Source organism: Anopheles bellator, chromosome 2 (assembly GCF_943735745.2).
Source record: "Anopheles bellator chromosome 2, idAnoBellAS_SP24_06.2, whole genome shotgun sequence".
Lineage (NCBI taxonomy): Eukaryota > Metazoa > Arthropoda > Insecta > Diptera > Culicidae > Anopheles > Anopheles bellator.
In genome coordinates, this window is record NC_071286.1 from 73,947,215 (window position 1) to 73,966,476 (window position 19,262).

General features: G+C 50.6%; 1 protein-coding gene across 3 annotated transcripts in view; it reads left to right on the forward strand.

Annotated features, from left to right (window-relative positions):
• LOC131212016 (dual specificity tyrosine-phosphorylation-regulated kinase 2-like) overlaps nucleotides 1–19,262 on the forward strand; it is a 56,281-nt gene that overhangs the window by 26,020 nt on the left and 10,999 nt on the right. For all 3 annotated transcript variants that reach the window (XR_009156919.1, XM_058205732.1, XM_058205733.1), the window contains exon 3: nucleotides 15,297–15,534. Coding sequence is in view for 2 of the 3 variants with exons in the window: in XM_058205732.1 (XP_058061715.1) it covers nucleotides 15,297–15,534 (238 nt within the window). In the remaining variant the exon portion in view is untranslated. The remainder of the gene's footprint in view (nucleotides 1–15,296; nucleotides 15,535–19,262) is intronic.

The window sequence follows — 19,262 nt, forward strand, 5'->3', positions numbered from 1 at the left end:
CTCCAACTCATCCGGCCAACAAGGTCTTCATGCCTCTCGTATCCTTGGTGTGGTGGCGCGCGATAAGCGCGTCGATGCGGATTTCTGCGCTCGTGGGTCTGGCGTTTCGTTGAGTCCTTCGGAGGAGGCGAAAATTGGCTGCACGAGCTGGCACGAGATGTTTGCCAAGGACGTGCCACGTTAGAAATCGGAGATTTTCTCCGTTCCGTCTCGGACATGAAAATTTGATTCGCACAACCGAAGGCCACCGGGCTCTCGCTGGGATGAAGCTTGTGCAGTTCTTTTTAACGAGGCCTACGGAGGCGATTTGCGTAATATACTGACAGAAATTGATGCATCCACCACGAGCGTAATGCAATCAAAGCCCCCGCCATAAATGGCCACCTCGCAGAAGTGAGCCACACTTTACGTAAACATTTGCTTTGCCCGCTCCCCTCATAAAACATTGCAAAAGAAAACGAATAACAAACGGCGAGCGTCAAATTGTCATTCGCGTGCGCCCCAGTTCTTATCGTCTTTCGTGGAAAGATTAAGGACTTCCACCGAAGCGCCGCCATCGGAACATGTTGCATGCGCAACAACACTTTCAACACACACGTGGCAGATGGTGCATCATGCGCCATTGGATGTGCGGATGAGAATTTGCACACTTTCGCCCAAAACCCGCGAGAGTCCGTTGCGCGGTTGATTGGATTAAGTGTAATTGAGCATTACTTATGAAGCGAGCGCTGCACTGAGATCGAACTCCATTTATTCTGCTTCCATTCCGAGTACCACTTTGTGTGCCGTGTCCGTCGTGAGGTGAAGTGTCTATGTACATGTTGTTGCTCGTGCCACTCGACTCGGTGAGGTAAAATGTGAAATGGCGGAAGTACGGCAATAAATAGGAATATCTCTCCGGTCCACATCCGGCCGCAACCTTCGACAGCACCGCGAACCGTGCAGATGCCGATCGGAAGTTCATTGGAAACGTGACTTCGGATTCGATGGTGCCCCACCGGTTGTCGTTATATGAAAGGACGTGCCGATACCGACGTTTTCCTGTCGGTTTTTTTATATGGCGGCGAAAGCGGATCCGTTCACCGAAGGTCGTCGAATCAGAAATTGGTTTTCTGCATCCGATGCGTGTGACAATCATTATCTGCAAGCCTCTTCTGGGGTTCTATTTCGGGGAGGCTTCTATTCTTTTAATAGAGTATCCGGTTTTTGCATGCAGGAGCAGGTCCCCCGACGAGAGGTGGCACTCGAAATAGGCCTTATCGCAACATCGAACCCAGCACGCCTTGGGGATCATTTCCATAAAATTACCCGAAAAAATATGGCAGTAATTCTGGTGGAAGGCTTTTCCGCATAACGGGGTTAGCTACATGATTAGCTACTACACGACGCTGTCTGTAGAGCAATCGAGAGTGGCGCAACGCGCTACAGATGCTGTCAGGGCCGTGGTTTCATCAGGCCGCGCGCCTAACGTATGACGCCCAACGGCAAAAGGACACACAAATTAAACTGTGCACGCTCGGAATGCTAATCTCTGGCCATCTATCTACGACAGCGTGTAGGGCGCGCGTAAGATGACGACATCGGGATCCCTTCGACGCTGCGAGGGGATGAACATGTCTTGGCGCGTTCGCGTCCCTGACTTCAATTCGGGACCAAACCGCGTGGCCCACGAGCCAACACGTTGGCGTTGCCAATGTTTTGTAAGCTGCTTCGGGGTGTGACTTTACTGAGAGCGTACGGTAGAAGCCAAACCCGGTCATGTAGAACACGATCATCAAGGTGGTCCCGCGTAGGACGTGGGACATGCAAAGTGCATTTGCGTGTGGCTCCCGGTTTCGGATCGGATCGATCGAACGGATCGTGGTGATCGAGGTTTATTCTGACCTCAACCAAAGCCCCTATGCTAAAGCGGGCTGCTATGGTCAGCGTACTGAATCGGCGAAATGAGTGAGAAATTCTCAGAAGCAGAAAAAATCGCCTTCACGACAGACGGCGTCGGCCGAACCGACAGACATCACAAGCGTTTCATTACCTCATAATCATCCAGATAAGAAGGCCCGTGACACCCAAAAACGTAACACGGACAATTGCTGGCTGTCACCGAAACCACCATTCCGCGGAGCATGATGTCTCCCAAAACCGAGCATTCCGAGCGAAGCCGACGGGGCCGCGGCAGTGATGGATTTCCGACATCCAGACGAGACGGGCCACTTCAAGCCCATCAACCGGCGAGACTGGAGCACGCGAAACAGGAAACAATTCACTAATTATACTGGGCCGATCCACCCGGTTAAGATTACACCCGGGGCTACGGAAGGATGACTCACCGCTGGCTCATTAATATTGGCGTGTCGGGGTGTGGTAATTTTAGTCGCCACAGCCTCTTACAACGAACGAGCACTTCGGATCGCGGGTCTTAAGGCGTAGCGCTAAGCCGATTCGTTCTGGGGGGTTCTGGTGTGCAGTGCAGTCACCGAGTGCTCAAGTTCAGGTTACTGGCGACGGGTAATAATTCATTTCCATTCGCTCGCGCAAGCCGCGATGTCGCGCAGTCGCGATGCGTGGCTGGGAGTGGCCCGGCCCGGTCCGTCTTAGTTCGTTAACCTCCTCTCTACAGGAGCAGACACGGGCAACACGCTCTCTGGGTTTCGCGTTTTTGGTTCGCCTTCGCCAGCGAACGGTGTCGGTGTTAATTAGAACCCCGCCATCGTCGTCGGGGAACACGCTGATCGTGCGTGCTTCACGTGGGTAATGAACCGTTAGCCACCGCCGAGTGCGTCACCAAGATCGCGCCCGGGATCGAGTGGCGAGGAAAGTGAAAGTAGAACCTCCATCGGGGAAGCGCCCTAGAAAGCTGGCTCCGGCACCAGTGCCTTCAATTAGCGACCATTACCATTGGCCGGGTGTGTACGGCGTCCCGAAGATTAGGTCCCGTTTGTTTCGGGCGGGGGGTCCGCTTAGGTCAACCTGACAGACTGCGGAGGACCTTTACCGGTTGGTGTTTAAAATTTAATGACCTTCACAGGATTGTTTGTTCCCAAGAGAGAGAGAGACGCACCCTATAAACGGAGCCCGGTAATGGGGGTGGATTGGGACACTCTTTCAATTTACACTCCCATCACGTTTTACGACGCGGACGACGACCAGATGGCGAAGGTGTGCTGCGTGGTTGGAGAAATTATTCAAATTGATGGTCATCATCCCGTCCGAAAGGGTTTCTAGGGTTTTTGTGTAGGGTTGTTGGCCAGGCGAATGGGCCGTCCAAACATTAATGTTGGGCCAGCAAACGTCCATCAGAACGTCGTCCAGCGTTGGCGTTCGCTTCATCTCGCTCCGGCGACGTCATCATTAGTTTAATTGTACAATTTTCGGCGCAAGGTCAACGGCCCCCTCCTGCGAGGACTGCGTGACAAGCCGTTGCGTGGCCGTTTTACTTTAAATGGTGGTCCTTCCCTCGCCCGGCCCGTCGGTTCTCGCCAATCTAAGCCGAATCTGCACGCCGGAACCCCGGTTGGCGGATCGCCACACAGTTCCTTTCCGCCGCCGTCTGGGGGTCGTGCTCAATGCATTTTAATTAAATTAAGTAATCATACTTTACGACACCGGGCCACGCATCATCCCACGAGTTGCGTCGACCGGTCGCTGGAGCTGGCGGGAACCGTGACTATCGTGTCACAGCGCGCGCCTGGCCAGCTGTCTGGGCCTGGGGAATGCACACACGGCAGAAGCATAAGTGTCGGGCCAGGTTTAAGTGTCTTCCACCGCCCGCCCGATAGTGCCAGCTGATAACCGTGGCTCGGTAACCGGTTTCGTCACGCGGAGACCCGACTCCCAGGTCTGCTGTGCTGCCGGAAGACATTAATTGGTGCTTTTGTGTGTGCAGCCTGGGAACGGCAGCGAATCGGCGGGGCTCGTTGTGGTTCTTGCCGCTCCGTGATGTGTGTTTCTCAATTATCAGCAGATTACGTAGCAAGCGCCGGGTCTTCACGTTCCGTGGGTTGCATCTTGTGGCGCGAGGCGCCGAATGCGACCTTCCACCTGGCGTCACGACTCTTACCCCGTTCCTGGTGGGTCTCGTGATGGGTGTCTCAAGATGGGGCTCAAGATATGCAAAAAGGTGCGCCACCGTGCGCCATCACTCAAAGGCCTCTCAGCCGTTGCTGAGACCGTTAAAAAACGGCTAACCGTTCGCGTGTGGTTCTGGTTTACGTAAGCTTCCCTCTGTTAATGCGCGATGCTCGTTAGGTTGGGTTCGATGGAATTCGACGGCCGTTGGCCGATTTGTCCGTTAAAAATTCTTGAAAAAATGCCTCGCCGGAGTGGTGGGCTGAATAAATGAGTGATCCAAACGGTCGACGACGACAACTCTGACAGTGGAGCAACCGTTGCCATGTCAAAGGCGTATCCACAGCATTCTCGGATGCGAAAGTGAAACGTGAAGCGGTAAAAACTTCTCACGGTGTGAGTACTAGGTTGTTCATTAAGTTTTGTCGTTCGATAAGAAGGACACATTCTTATGGTTTGGAAAACACTTTATTATTCGGTATGGTCTCCCCTGAATATCAATACACTTCATCCAACGAGACTCTAATTTTAGAATTTCGTCCCTGAACAGAGAATCGGAAAGGGCTATAAAATAGGCTTCCAGAGCTGTTATATCCTCATCGTTTGATGAAAAACGCTTTCAACGCATGAGTTTTTTAAGGTCTGGAAACAGATGGAAGTCGCTAGGGGATGAGATGCCTAGGCCTTCTATTAAATCCCTTTCAATCAGTCGACGATTTTCCAGTACGATATCTTATGTTTTTCCCACGATTTCTGGTGTTGCCACTGTTTTTTAATATACTTGACGTGGATCGTCTTCAAGGCTTGTACGACCCCGTTTATATTAAGCAACCCATCTCTCTATTGAATGTGAAAAGTCCTTATAGACTTTCAACATTCGTTCATAAATTTCCTTTGCTTTAACAACTCCCAAAAATAAAAGTTCAATCACTGCACTATACTTGATTTTTTCCATTGTAAAAAATACTACGACACGACGATGCTAAATGGCTTGTAAACAAATACTGAATTGACAGACTGAAAGAAATTTTCACATAGGTTCATATGAAGAGTGTACCAATATAACAAAAAAAAATTAGGCTCGTAGCAGCGCCTCTGGTAACGATCTCTGGTATCGAAATTATTGGTCGTCCCTTGTTGTTGCCTCTTGCTTTGGCATTAATGCCCAGATGCCCAGATGACGGTCGGTCCGCGATGGGGAGGATGATACGTACGATGAATAAGTTAATGGCTAATGAGGAAGGACATCCTGAAATTGAATCCCGCATCGGGGGCTTCCTTGGCTGGTGGCATGACGTGTTTCGGTTTCTAATCCGGTTCTTGGACGCGCCCGGATGGGTCTAGGAATTGAATGAATAATGGCCACTGCCACCGTACTTTCCAACGAACTTCACATCTCGGCTTGTGTTCTGTTCACGCGGTTCACAATTACGCCGACCAAAAATCACGTAATCACCGGCGCACAAACACAGAGTTATGCGTGTGGGCCACGCGGGTGATATGTTTTTATCATGAACGCACGCCGTTCGAGGGGAGTCGTGTGGTCGATGCGAAATTGAACTCGGTTCAAACGCCAAAATCCGCGTCGGTAGGGTATTAGGTTTGTATGTGAAAATTATTCTAATTTTAGCGGCAAGAAAAAAGCGCACAGCGTCGTTGCCCCGTACCAAGAAGAAACACAGAGAGCGCCTGTGTGTCCGCGTATGTCTGTGGGGCCAACCTAACCCCAACATGATGCTTCGCTGCTGCTGCCCTCCGCCTGCCGGTGCGATGCGTCGATGTCGGTTGGCAGCCTTTTTGGCTCGATTAAATTCAATTTGTCCGACGGTGGTTCGCGGGGTTCGCAGCCCGACCCTGAACCGGCAGCGTCTTGAGCACATCCCTAGCGCTCTCTCTCTCTCTCTCCCGCTCGTGATCGATCGGTTCCTGATCGATCGACGACCCGCAAGACGAACTGGGGAAACTGTTTACCATCAGCGGGGTCGGTTGACGTGCGGATCGCGGAAGTGATTGGCGATTGGCGCGATGAGCGGGAGACAAATCGCGAGAGGGACTCGGCACCCCCCCAGGGGCGGGGCACACTGCTTCCGCAACCCGTCGCGCCCTGCCAAGACACTAAAAATAGTTGGCCGGCAATGTTTGTTGTGTTTGCGCTCGGATTCGGAGGCCTGAACACGCGTCACCGAATCGGCGCCGTGTTCCGAGATATGCACTAGATGCGGGCTGAAGACGATGGCCGATGATGCAATTGGCAAGGGGGCGAGACGGTTTTTTTGGGATGCTTAATTAAAACTTAAATCATTCACGAACCGTGGTACGGACGGGATCGATTTGCCGACCTGATGTGACTCTTTGGATTCTTTGGGTGCTCTTGGCTTTGGGAGTTCAGTGAAATTCGAATATCGAATATCGTCGCCGAAACGTATATTTATTCGGTAATGTGTGTCTGTTGGTTGTAAAATTCATAAAATAATATTGAGTCAACCGAAAAGTTATGTTTGTTTCAGGAAAGACATTCTTTTGCAACACGCAGGTAATGGCTCTCTCTTGTTATCAAAAACTTTGTGCTTACTAACAAAGAACATTAACTGAAATGTGCATAATTAAAGGATCCATACTGTTGGAAATGGTCTACATTGGGTCACATCCTGATAAAATCGATATAAAACTATTCCAAAAATGTTGAGGAGAAAGGTTGTTGTGTGAGTTGTGAAGAGGCTGAATTTTGAACGACAAACCATTGCGTAGGTCAGATTTGGAATCCAGGAACAGCTGAACGCGATCACGAAAGTGTACAACATGACATGATTTGGACGAAAAACGAGGAAGAATATCCGAAGCACCAAAGAAGATGGCAATAGCAAGGAGTGGCTCATCATCATCCGGCTTAGAACACTCCGAACATTTAGAACACTCAGCTTCATTCAAAGTATCAAAATTTAAAGTTGTTGGTTTCAAAATCGAACAGAACTTTTTGGGAGTCCCAAATATCCCTCCGGGCAGCGTAGCAATTCATTTAAAAAAAATCCATTTTCATCGTAACTTTCTTTAGGAAAATGTTTGTCTTACCGGAAGATGGGTGTGCTTTTGAGTAATGTTGATTTTTGATGAGTGAAAATCCTATTCCGTTTCAACGGAACCACCAGGAATTCGGGTCTGAATTCTGTTCGGGGCAATTGATTCCGGTGAATCGTATCATCCTTACCCATATTCCATCCCTTTTTGTTTGGAATGTTGCTGCAATCCCTGCACGGAGCGCGCACTCGGCCAAACCTCGGGAGGATGAGTGTCGAACCTCGGCCTTTTATGGAACGATTTATGCTTCCTCCGCTCTGCGCTACTGTTTACTTTACGGATGACGGAAACTGGAGCTGGAGAAGGAATTTGGATTTTCTCCTGTCATAACATAACGCCCCCTCCCCCCCGGCAACCGATGCAAATAATGGTGAAAGAGAGGGACCGGGGCCGGGACCCGGGGCTTTCCAACTTCGACGTGTGCAGTCATAATTTTCCACATCGCCTGCCAGAAGCGCATCGTGGGGCTGCTGCTGCTGCAACCCCACAATTTACAACCCGCTCGCCGGGCCATCCAGGCGGCCATCGCCATATCGAGATAATTGAAAGGTTTTTCTCTCTCTCTCTCTCCCCGTTTAATTTACAACCAACATTTTAGTTTTCACACTTTTCCCTCCACGGCGGGGGGGGCCTCAATTTCTCTCCGTTTCCAATTTGGTCCCTTTTCCCCATCCGTCCCCGTGGCGTCCCCTGCAGCGTGTGGAAAGCGTAACCGATGCGACTGCTGTTGTTGTTCCGTACCTTCTTCTCCCCCGGCTTTAATATATCTATTACACGCCAGATCGCCAGCCCCGGTTGCTGGCTTCCTTGAAACTGCATCTTGCGCCGGTCGGGTGGTCGCCGGACACCAAACGGAACACGTAAACGGAACATGTTAAACAATTTCATCACCTTCCCGGTGCACTCTGCTCCCCGGGCTGCTCCCGTCAAACTGCATCGCTCCTGACGGGGTTCGGGGCGAGTAATTGAATGTTTACACCGATCGCGTGTAATCGAATCGCATCCGGGCCACAAGACGTTGCCTTGCCGTGGATCCCGCGCGTAAACACATGTCCGATGTGCCGACGGTGGGCAACTATTTTTAACACCGAAAATCTTCGAGCTCCCGAGACCCCGCAGGAATGTCCGTGTCCAGCGCCGGTGCCGGTGCATCTAGTCGTCGGTGTTTTTGGCACCGATCTTGGGTCGATTGATTGCCTCATCGCCAGCTAAGTGGAGTGGAGTGGACTCGTTACTACTGCGCGGACTGGTTGCTCTAAAAGTTTACGACGTGTCTGCGTGTGTCCGTTGGCCACGATCCAGGAAAATCGGGGGGAAAATGCGCCTGGGACTTCCAGCGGGCTTGCGGGTTCAGACGATGGCCAGTGACAGTGTTGGATGCTCACGATCTTTTCTTCTTCTCTTTCCAACTTCTTGCTTCCAGATCGGTCGAATTAGTGTCTCCTGAACGGCGCGCAGAGGATCACGCACATCAGGGATCAGGGCGCTAGCGCGAAGTTCGAATCGCTCCAGTGATCTGGCTCCGGCGCACAGTCAGGGCCGCGGAAGACCGAACGAACCCCACGCGTACCTCGTAGTTCGTAGCGCTGGTTCGCTCTAGGTGGCCGTAGCCCCACGCAATCGCCGTCCCCTCAATCGCCGCAAGCCAGAACCAGTTTCCCTGTGGGTATCCGGCGGCGTCCGGCGTTCTCGATGGAACGGGACGGGTCCGTGCGCTCGCGTTCCAAGTTCTGTTCGATTGACTGACTGATCACCAGCAGCAGCAGCAGCAACCTGCATATTTGCATTCGTAGGAGTAGCCAGTTCTCGGTGCTACCCCTTTCTGTGTGCGATCAGTTGTTGCGTTAGCAAAGACACGAACGGAGCCCAGCGCCCACAGTTGCGCCCAGACTCCTCGGGGCGACCGCGATCAGCGGGCTCTCAAGATCGCCTCTCAAGTGCGACCGACCAACCAACCAAACCCCCTTCTTCGACCTCCGACCAACCGACACACAATCACAATGTTGGACCGTGGACCAGTAAGTATTTTGAATTTATTACAATTTTTATTCTCATGCAAATCGGTTCCCGGCCGTCCGTCGCCGTGGCCGTGAAGCGAAAGTGAAAACGCTAGACCCCAGTGAGTCCGGTGTCTTGTTCTATGGGGAGTGTTCTAGGAGTGTTTATTGTAGAACACGAACTCCACCAACCGGTTCCCGTTGAGTTTCAGATTTCAGACCCTTCGCAAGTTCAGGGATGCCAGAATTATTGTCGAACCAGAATTAATTTACCATGAAAAGGGAAGTTCACGGCACCGCATATCCGGTCACTTGTGTCGATGCTTAACCCCATATAAGTCCAGAAGATCCCATTCTTTTGACGGATTTTTTTTATTCTTCGAGCTTGATGCCTTGAGCTGATGTCTTTTTCGGCCACTCTACATAGCTTCTTCTTTTCGCTTTTTGATCCTAAAATGATTGGCGGCCTTGGCGAATCACCTTCTGATGCTTGTTTCGTGATCCGATTCGATAGAAGTCATCCTTTCGTTTACGCCCGAATCCAGACCTATCTATTGAGGTTTCGTGTTATGGCCATTTGGAAATAGATTGTGTCGACAAATCGCAGGAAATGGTGTCAATTAGCTGTGTCCATTCCCTAGATGTAATAATTATGGAAACATTTGTTCCATTAATCGACTCCTGTTGCAGCTGCAAACGAAGCGCAACGCAGCATCGGAAAAAAAGCTTCGAAACCTGCGCCGCCGATCAGCATCAGCGTTTTGAAACAGTTTGACTGCCATAAGCTGCCTTTTTTTCGCTGTGCAGCTCACGCGGCGCGGCGGAATCATTTATCATCCCGTGTTGGCGCAGCGTAAGGCTTTCGCCGAGACCCCCCGAGTAGCCATCCGGCGACGGTCGATAAATGAAAGAAAGCCCCAGCATTTTGCTCCGAGACGGGGCTCTCGAAGCAATTAAATACGGCCCAGTGGCGGCGGTGGTGCACTGGGCTTCTAATTTCACTCTTGCATCGCCTTTAGTTCCGCTGCAACGAGCACCGAGCTGTAGCACTCGCCACTGCCATTATGATTCGATTTTTTCCACTTTCGAACGAGCGATCGTTTGTCATAAGCGTGCCTTCGTATGCGGAAAATCTCGGCGACGGAAAAAGGCCAACGGCGACGGATAGTGGCAAACAAATGTGCGGCTCGGTGTCAGCCGGCACGCCGGTTCACATACACGCCCGGTAAAAGGAGGCCAACGTGGCCAAAATGAAGCACACGATTGATTTTTCGGGTCTCTCCTTGAAATGCGGAAGGTCGGGCCCCGGGCCCCGAAATTCGCTTCGATTCGCTTTTCCGGCTCTTCCGCCTTCCGGGGCTGCTCCATTTAGACGAATGTTGTTTTACGACGGCGCAACATTAATAACGCTCCCGGTTGCTGTTCCGCGCCCAAGATGATGATGATGGCGGCGATGACGATGATGCAGTAACGATAAGAGTGACGGCAGTGACGCGGATTCGGGCGGGCAGTTCGCAATTCTGGTGCGTCGGGGAAAAAAACAAACTCAAAACTTATCCATCCCAAAAGTGTGGAGAAGAAGATTGGCCAACGTGCTGAGGCCGAAATCATCGCGTTTTATGGTTATTCGAGCTACTGACCGGAGGAACCGGAGCGTTTTACGATCGCGACAAGACGTATCAACGGGGGTCGATATTTTTAGACCTCGACAGGCTCCAATGCGCGAATCCAGCGGTCGGTAGTCACTGTGTCGGATGTGGGGCTGGAGAAGGACAGCTATCATTGCACCATCGACCCATCCGTCATCGATCATCGATGTTGGCTTAGTTTTCATTCCTTATCGTAAACTCTGTCGTACCCGCAGCAAGAAATGGTGCAGCTCATGGTGATGGGGAAACATCTTGAGCTTAACGTTGAATTAAACTTCACCACAATTTATTGTCGCTCAGCTCCGTTGGGAAAGCAGCCAGTGTTCAGACAGACTTCGAATTTGGACAGACATCGATACCCGAGGCCCATGCTGGTCTCATTATGTCAAATGGAAGCTGACCCGTGAAAGGTTATGTTGAACTGAAAATGAATGAATGCAATGGAAGGGAATCGCCCATAATCGCCCAGGAACCAATGGACTTGCCTTTGGGAAGTGTCGATGCATCCATCGTACCTTGAAACGTCTGACTAGTGGCAAGCTCCGTCGGTCCCCGCAAAACTCTCGTAATGCTCGTAAAATGAATGACCGATCCGATAGAGCCGCTGCCAAGTAAAACAGTTGACCAAGGTCTTTACCACCCAAGAGCAGAATCCGAAGACGATGTGTTCAAAGTGCGTCTCAAATAATTCTTCCGTAGCGAACGGAGCTGATGCAACCGGGAAACAGTCTTTGTTGGTCGATTAAAGGACTCTTTGTTTCTTTGTTGTTGCCGACCGACGCACCAAGTCATGGTGATGAACCGGAATTGGCTTTCCGATGACTGTACCCGGCATACAGTGGAATTTGTAAGGCTCCGGAGTGCTCGCAGTCGGTACATTCACAAAAATAGCCTTTCCGAGATATGCGAGCACATTGGTCGCACATCCATTATTGATGACTTCATTGGGAAGTAAATGGATTCTTTATGTCGCAAATGAAATATGCAACGCTCCGCTTCGTCCGCATCAATCATCGAACAAATTTGGTCGCGAACAAAGAACCTCTCGAGAGTGTCACCAGCCAAGGATCGCGTGTGGCTCGCGTGTGACCAACGGGGCTGGAACCAGTTGGCCAGCTGATCGTGGCGGCTATCGAATTCCACCGGCACCTGCTGGATCCTCAACTCGATCGCCCGGAAACCGCACGCCACCGAAACACGTGCGGGGCCCAAGCGAAACACTAGCCGCACGGGCGTCAGTGAAATCGTGAGTCTTTTCGCTTCACTGCGCGGCCCACACGCGGCCGATCCGATGGCCGGCGTTGCACATTGCGTTGATAAAGATGAGACGGAAGGATGACGCTGGCTGTTGATGCCACCAGCGACAAACTATACACATGACGACTCGTCGTGACAACAATGGCCGGTCGTTGTTTGCTGGCTTTGTGGCCATGATTTCCTCATTCCGAGTTGCGGTCTGTGACAGGCGGAGCCTTTCTTCGAACGTTGCGTACATTGCTCTGTCTGGTTGGCCGAGTTCGGAGTTCCAAGAAGTCGGCCGCGAGGTCAGCCGAGTCGCAGCGCCGTCGAGGCCGGACGGATCAATTCCCGCGGGACGGCCATTGATTGGACCGGGATCATTGGGCGACACCGTCTTGGTCCATCGACTTCCTTGATAAGGGGCGCGCGCGTGTGGTGCGCCGCTTAGAACTGTGTCACTTGAGTCGCAGAGTTAAAGAACCGCCGAAGGTTAAGCGATAGATTAGACCTCTCTGCCTCTGTTGGTGAGTGACAGAGGCGGCCGAGACAATGATGATTTTACAACTTCACGGCAAACTCGTGATAAGTAGTTCCAGACCGGGGTGGACTTGAAACCGTTCAATATTTTACTAGGCTGTTCAGTAAGTCTTGCGGTTCAATAACAGAGAGCGCTGCTACTTCAACAACAGAAATTTTGTTGGAAGGCTTAAAAGCAAAGGAAATTTATGAACGAAAGTTAAAAGTATATAAGGACTCTTCGCTTTCCATTGGCGCTGAAAAAAGATGGGTTGCTGAATTTAAACGGGGTCGTACAAGCCTTGATCCACGTCAAGGACGTCCTAAAATACCTGAAATCATAGGAAAAATATAGAATATCGTATTGAAAAATCGTCGAGTGACTGAAAGGGATTTAGTAGAAGGCCTAGGCATTGGACAGTGGAAGCAATAATTTCACTGAAGCGACTTTCTCGGCAACATTTTTTAGGATAGCTTTTTCGAAAGGATAAAGTGGATTTTGTGCATCAATTCATCATTATGGATAAGACTTGGGTCTATCACCATGATCCGGAATTAAAACAAGAGGTTAAAAATGGCGTGAACCTGGTTCTTCGGCTCAGATCCGAGTTCCTGTTCAGAAATCGGCCAAGAAGGTCTCAGCATCAGTGCGAAAGAAATTTTGTTTGTGGATTACTAACAAATTGGTAAAACAATGCATTCCGAATAACAATATATTGTAACCTTTTAGACCAACCAAAAGAAACAAATCGCGAAAAAAGAACCCGGTTTGGCGAAGAAAAAAATAATTGAAAACTGAAGCTTAAAACTTACTAAACAACCGAGTAGTTTCAAAAGTTCCAACAATAAAATCGACTAAGTGTAATTACCCATCGCTTCGGATCGGGTACTTTCCGTGGCGAAAATTTGGCATTCAAACAAACGGCGTCTTATCGCACCCACCCTCCCCCAATCATCTCGTCTCGTCCGACAGAAAGGGCAATCGATGATTAGATTCCCCGTGCACGACTGCGCCTCGCCGACACGCAACCAAAAGCAATTACTTTGCCATTCATTCGAATCTCTTATCACTCGTGCCTGGGTCCGGCGGCTGCTCCGGTGGCGATTGCTTTGTGACGTGCCGTGCCGTGCTGACCGGAATCGTCAAGTGATTATGCTAATAAACGCCCTTTTCCGCACCCGAGCATTGTGTGCGTATCCAGCCCTCCCGTCAGCGAAATGCGCCCCTTTTCTTGACGGGCCTCACGTTGCATTCCGGTGCATTCCGCCGTGCCCCGTTGAAGTGCATCGTTGAGAATACGGTCGAGCGTCGAGGGTTTTAGAGGAATTAAGAATTCCAAGATGAACGGTGTTTTCGGCGTATTGTTTGGTGGAGTCTTACCTAAACTTAAGTTCTTCATTAGTTGTGTTTTGCTCACAGAACTGAACCATTTACAGTAAATTGTTGCGTTACGTTACAACTGTTGTTAATTGTTTAAACGGGCCCGGGCCTTTCTTTCCCCGAACGATTATTAAAGATAATATTTGAAGAAAATAGAGTGGCCCTGTCGATAATTCGTCGATTGTTTCCACAGCATAAAAGACTGCATTTCCATCGTGAGAAAAAGCGAAAACCCCACAACCCCCCTATTACGCCGAAGTTTGCGTTTCCGTTTCGTAACTTCCGGTGAAGGCACCCATTAAGAGTGACGGTGGAACGTTAATTGGCACCGCACACACATTTGGTCGGATCGATTTCGAGTGCGTCAGGGGGCGGCTTTGGCGTGACTCAGACCGTGCACAAGTTCCACGAACTCCACGTACCAAGATGCGCGGATTATGCGACTTACTATCGCGGGCCGTCGCCGCGTGATAAGCGTGCGTTGGGCGCAAGAGCCACGTGAAAGAGAGACAGCGAGAGAGAGAGAGAGAGTCGCTGGTCGAGGTGTTGGTAAGGTATTGGTATCTCCTTCCGAAGGGGTTGTTATCAACCCGAGGCCAGCACAGCTGACCCACTCTCCAGTGTCGGTGTTACCGGAGCCTCACGCGGCAGGACTGGCTACGCAGTTTACGCGCGAATGCAATTCGAAGTTCGCAACCGAGCGGCGGAGGCCAGTAAATTTCGCGTGTCCGGCCGGAACCGGAACCCGGGTGCTTCGGTTCGGTGCAAGTGAACGGCTCACCGCGGGGCCAACCGTTGGGTTTCCGTTTTTTCACCCGTCGGCCTCGGGCCTCGCGTGAAGCCATTTTCGATAACGATAAGTGACGCAGGTGAGCACCGGTACGGGGCTCACGCTACGGCCCCGGTGTCCCGGTGCCGGTGGTTTCAGTGCTGTGGTGGTGTTAATGAGTGGTGCTGCGTGGTCCCGGAGGTGGTCGCGACGACGAGCATGTCCTAACTTTCGCTCCGCTTTCCGGCCATTGATTTTCTGTGGGGATTGATTCGTAACCGTACGACGACCGCGACGGAGCCGGCTAATTGGTCGGAGGCCACGCTCGGCCATCATCGTGATGTCGCGCAAGCGATTGCGCAAGATGCTGTCCGCGAGCTGTGGGTGCATTTTGTCGCACAAGTACGTCGACAAGGCGCTGACGGCCCGGGACGATGGCGGGCGGAGTCGAAGGAGTGCCCGTTCGATTGAGCCACTCATATCAGCGCCGGCCAAGGTGGTGCCAACGTTGCTTCCCATCGCGAACAAAAAAAAACAAACGGAAACACCCACCCCCAGGCAATGTTCTAATCTTTGGCGGGTTTTCTTTTTTCCCGTTTTGACAGGTTGTTGGGCAGCTCGATAGTGACAAGTGCCGGCGGGAGCACCGGGACACCACGCACCTGTTCGACTCGCGGCCGGAGCTGGCCAGCCTGAGCGGTACCCGGAACGCGTTCCGTGGCGGTCGCAACGCGATGATCGACGCCCACGGCAACGCGCTGCCGCCGCTCAGCCCGTCCAGCAACAACAACTCCACGACGGAGCTGGAGAATGACAAACCGACCCTGCCAATGACGCCCGCAAGTAAGTAGCCGCCGTCCCGTTCCTCGGGGGACTCGGAAGTCCTCGGCCTCGACCAGGATCCATTTGTCGCTAATCTTTCTAAGAGGAAAGTTCCGTGTGATGTTAGCCCCGGGGGAACTATGAATTGCTGATGATGTTTCCCGGAACGGTTTCGGATGTTTTTTTTGAGAAAATATGGATTGGACTTGGAAACGATCGATCGAAACGTAAGGGATGGCCCTGACACAGGGTGTGGTCGAGATTGTTTTGGGTCAATTACTGTCTAATCATGGTGGCGATTGGAGATACCAATTTGAAGTGCCCCCTCATCAGTGCAGGCACGCACGACTCGCTTTCACGCGAATTGTGCTAAGGTCTCGCACTGCGCACGTTATCTACGGCACGCCATCATGAATTATATTGGCCCTGATGATGGGACGTAGTTTTGCCTTTCGATGGCAACTAAACTTGCCCATGCGACAAGCAACTGTTAACGAAGGACCTGAGACCTTTTTTAACCAGAAAAACGTCCTCATTCAAAACACCATCATCCACGGGTCCGGCTCGGATCAATCGGTTGGCGATGAGACTCAATTTTTCCACCCGAGCGAGCCCTGGGGTGGAACCGTTTTCTCGGACCCTTTTTCAAACCCCCGACATCATTAGCCCGGGGTTCGCTTGAGCCCCCGAAAAAGGGTACCAAATTGAATCGGAAACGGGCTTTTGGCCACGAAGGCGGATGAAGCGATATTCCCCCCTATTACAGAACTCGTACGGCGGATTTGAGTGAACTTCTCGTACTCGTTTGTCGAACTCGATGGTCGGTATCACGGTTTTCGATTCGAGAAGCTCTGAGTGCTAAATGTGCTAAGTGTGCCCAAAATCGCAAATGATCAATCGATTTTTCCCTCATGTAATAATGTTGTTGGGGGGTTAAGAAAAATTTTCGCATCTCAAGGGAAATGTTTTTGACCCTACTTTCCGAAACAGAAACAAACTTACCCGAATCTCGTCGCCCTATTTGCAACTGCTGTAGCAACATGATTAAAAAAAAATAATCCGTATCTTTCCGGCCTATTCGGGACTGCGGTAACCACAGGAATACAAAACACTTACCTACTCTTGCCCTTCTTTCTTCCGAACTGATTAGTTTCTTTACGGGGTAATTAACTACCACATGAATGAAAAAAAAAACCACCAGTATCCTTTCGGCCTACCTAGCTATCCCTGCGGAGCATAAACAATACAAACTAATTGATAAAATCAAAGACATCCTAACAGAGCTGCTCTTTCCGCAGCAAAAGGTTGACGGGAGCCGGATTGTCGAATACGACAATTCGTTCGAGTTTCATAATGCGGTGACAAGTCGATCGTTCGACAAAAGAAGTTCATCCAGTCGAAAGCTCCCGTTACGGAAAGTTCATCCTTTCCGTACGGAAAATGAACTCAGATGACCGTTCGAGTTCTCGATTCGAGTTTCGTAATTGGGCCCATTGCCGCGACAGGGCGTAACGGCGGAGGACGGGAAATCTTTGTTGCGAGCATCGTCAACCGACAACGAAATGGTTCCGATCCGGTTTTTTTTTGTTCCTGGTAGTGGCAGTGATCGCATTGACGCCTATTCTTAAGACCCTGCCATACAACCTGTCCAACCTGCTTGGGCTTCAATTCAATTATTTTGTTATATTCAGCGACTCCAGCTGGGGGTTGTGGGTTAAAAATAAATCAAGAATAACGTCGATCCTGTCAGGTCGTGCGTCGCGAATCCTGCCGCCGACGACGTCGTGGCGGTCCTCTTCTGTTCGAAGGAAAGCGCAAAAAAAAACAGCTGATAGTGGCCAAACTGCGGTTCACCGGCGCCCGACGCCGGACGCCTGTCCGGACCGAACATGTTGCGTGTCATGCGCCTTGCGCTTTGGGCAACCGTGATTAGTGCCCCCGGGAGTGGGGTTGATAAAGCCGCAAGAGGCCGGTGGTGGGGTGGCCCACTATTACGCGAGCGAGCATTATTGGCATGCGGCGGCACCACCACCGATAGCCGGAAATGTTGCGGACAAATTCAATTCCCGTTCCGTAGTCGGCGTCGTCGTCGAAGTAACAATGTTTCTGGCGCATGTTTTGCTGGCGGCTGCCGCGTGTGTGCATGAGGTTCCCCCCAGCGGAAAGGCTGTGGATCCTTTTTATTGGTGACATTACATTGTACGGGGCCATGGCGGAAACCATGGTGGAACTGGCACCATGGCAATTACGGTGGCCAACCCCCGAAAAATGGGGGCTCCCTTCAATGTGTCTGGCTCGGGGCTCCCTCCTCAAATTGAACGCCCATTGATCTAATCGTTTACTTGTGGGCCCAAGTGGAGCGGTTCCTTCGGTTCCTGCACCCGGCCATCTGCAGTCGTTCGGTGTGTAAGTTAAGTTGTTGTGTGTTCCTCAGCTTACGAAAAATGAATTACGTAAACGAACCAGCCGGGGACTGCAGTTTTATGTTCGCTTTTTGCAGCTGCTGATGATTCCGTCGATGGTCGGCCAACAAAGTTGAACCCTTTGGGAATATGTATTAAAGGTGTGGAGACTATGGAGGACATTTCTCGCACGCTGACGTGCATTTAATTCAGTACTCTATTAAAAGTAAAAAGAGGATCATGATGCACGAAGGAACAGTTGCCTTTAAATGTTCACATTAATAGGCCAATGGCTGTGAACAAAAAAGTTTATGAAGGAAAGGGTAAGGAAAGAAGAACCAAGAAAACCGAACCGTAGATAAAAACTGAACCAAGTTGCATGTATTTTTATCTTCCTTTATAAATAAATGCCGCCATTCTGATCGGCCGTTTCCGACTTGTTGACAATTACATGTGATTTTGACAGTTACATCTTGTTACTGGAGCAAGGCCGCTGTTGATTTGGACGAAGGAGCACGTCCTCGAGTCGTCGCTGCTTGTCAACTTAACATACTGCCTAGCGCTGTAATATTCGATAGAAGAATAATTGCTGGGTGCGAAGAACTTCTATTTTCAAAATCCGACTTCGTTCCGCCATTTACGTAGTTGGATAGTTGGTTTGAAAATAACAAACTTCTCGGACATGTTGGAATATAAATTTCTTTTCTATTTAGTAACACATTTTCATGATTCTGAAAAGTACTATTAGTGAATATAAATAAAAGGTTATTTTTGAGGATTATATTGAAACGAGTTCTAACAGTTAAAGGTCAGGATTCCTTTTCGACGGCTTAACCCCTTTTTTCTGCCGCATGCATTCCATGTTGGCATTGTTTGTCATCATTACCCTTCGATCGAAGAAGGCTTTGGTAAAACACGTTCGGTGAAGTTTGAAACCCGATGCTGGCTGTCTTTACTTCGTAAGTGGTGTTCTGTTCGTCGTTACATATTTATTTCAATCCTTCCCGAAGTCTTCCCCAGTTAATGCGGCTAATGTTACCTTCCGCTTGGTGGAATGAAAGCGTGGCAAGGTTAAGGCGTGAAGCTGTCCGAGCACATTGAACGCTCGGATCGTAAATTAGGAACGAAGGTTCTTCGGATCCCTTCGCGGCCCTGGTGACGTAGTACCGTATCTTTCAGCTAACTCACCGTGATGTGGCCACGACCGGAGCAGGGCACATGCCACATTAAACGGAGCACATGCTTTCACTTCAAGGTCAGCCGAAGAAGCCGAGCGGCTGTATAAGGAAACCATCAGCCGGGCGGCCGCAACCGATGACACAGCGAAGCCATCCGCGGAGTTGTTTT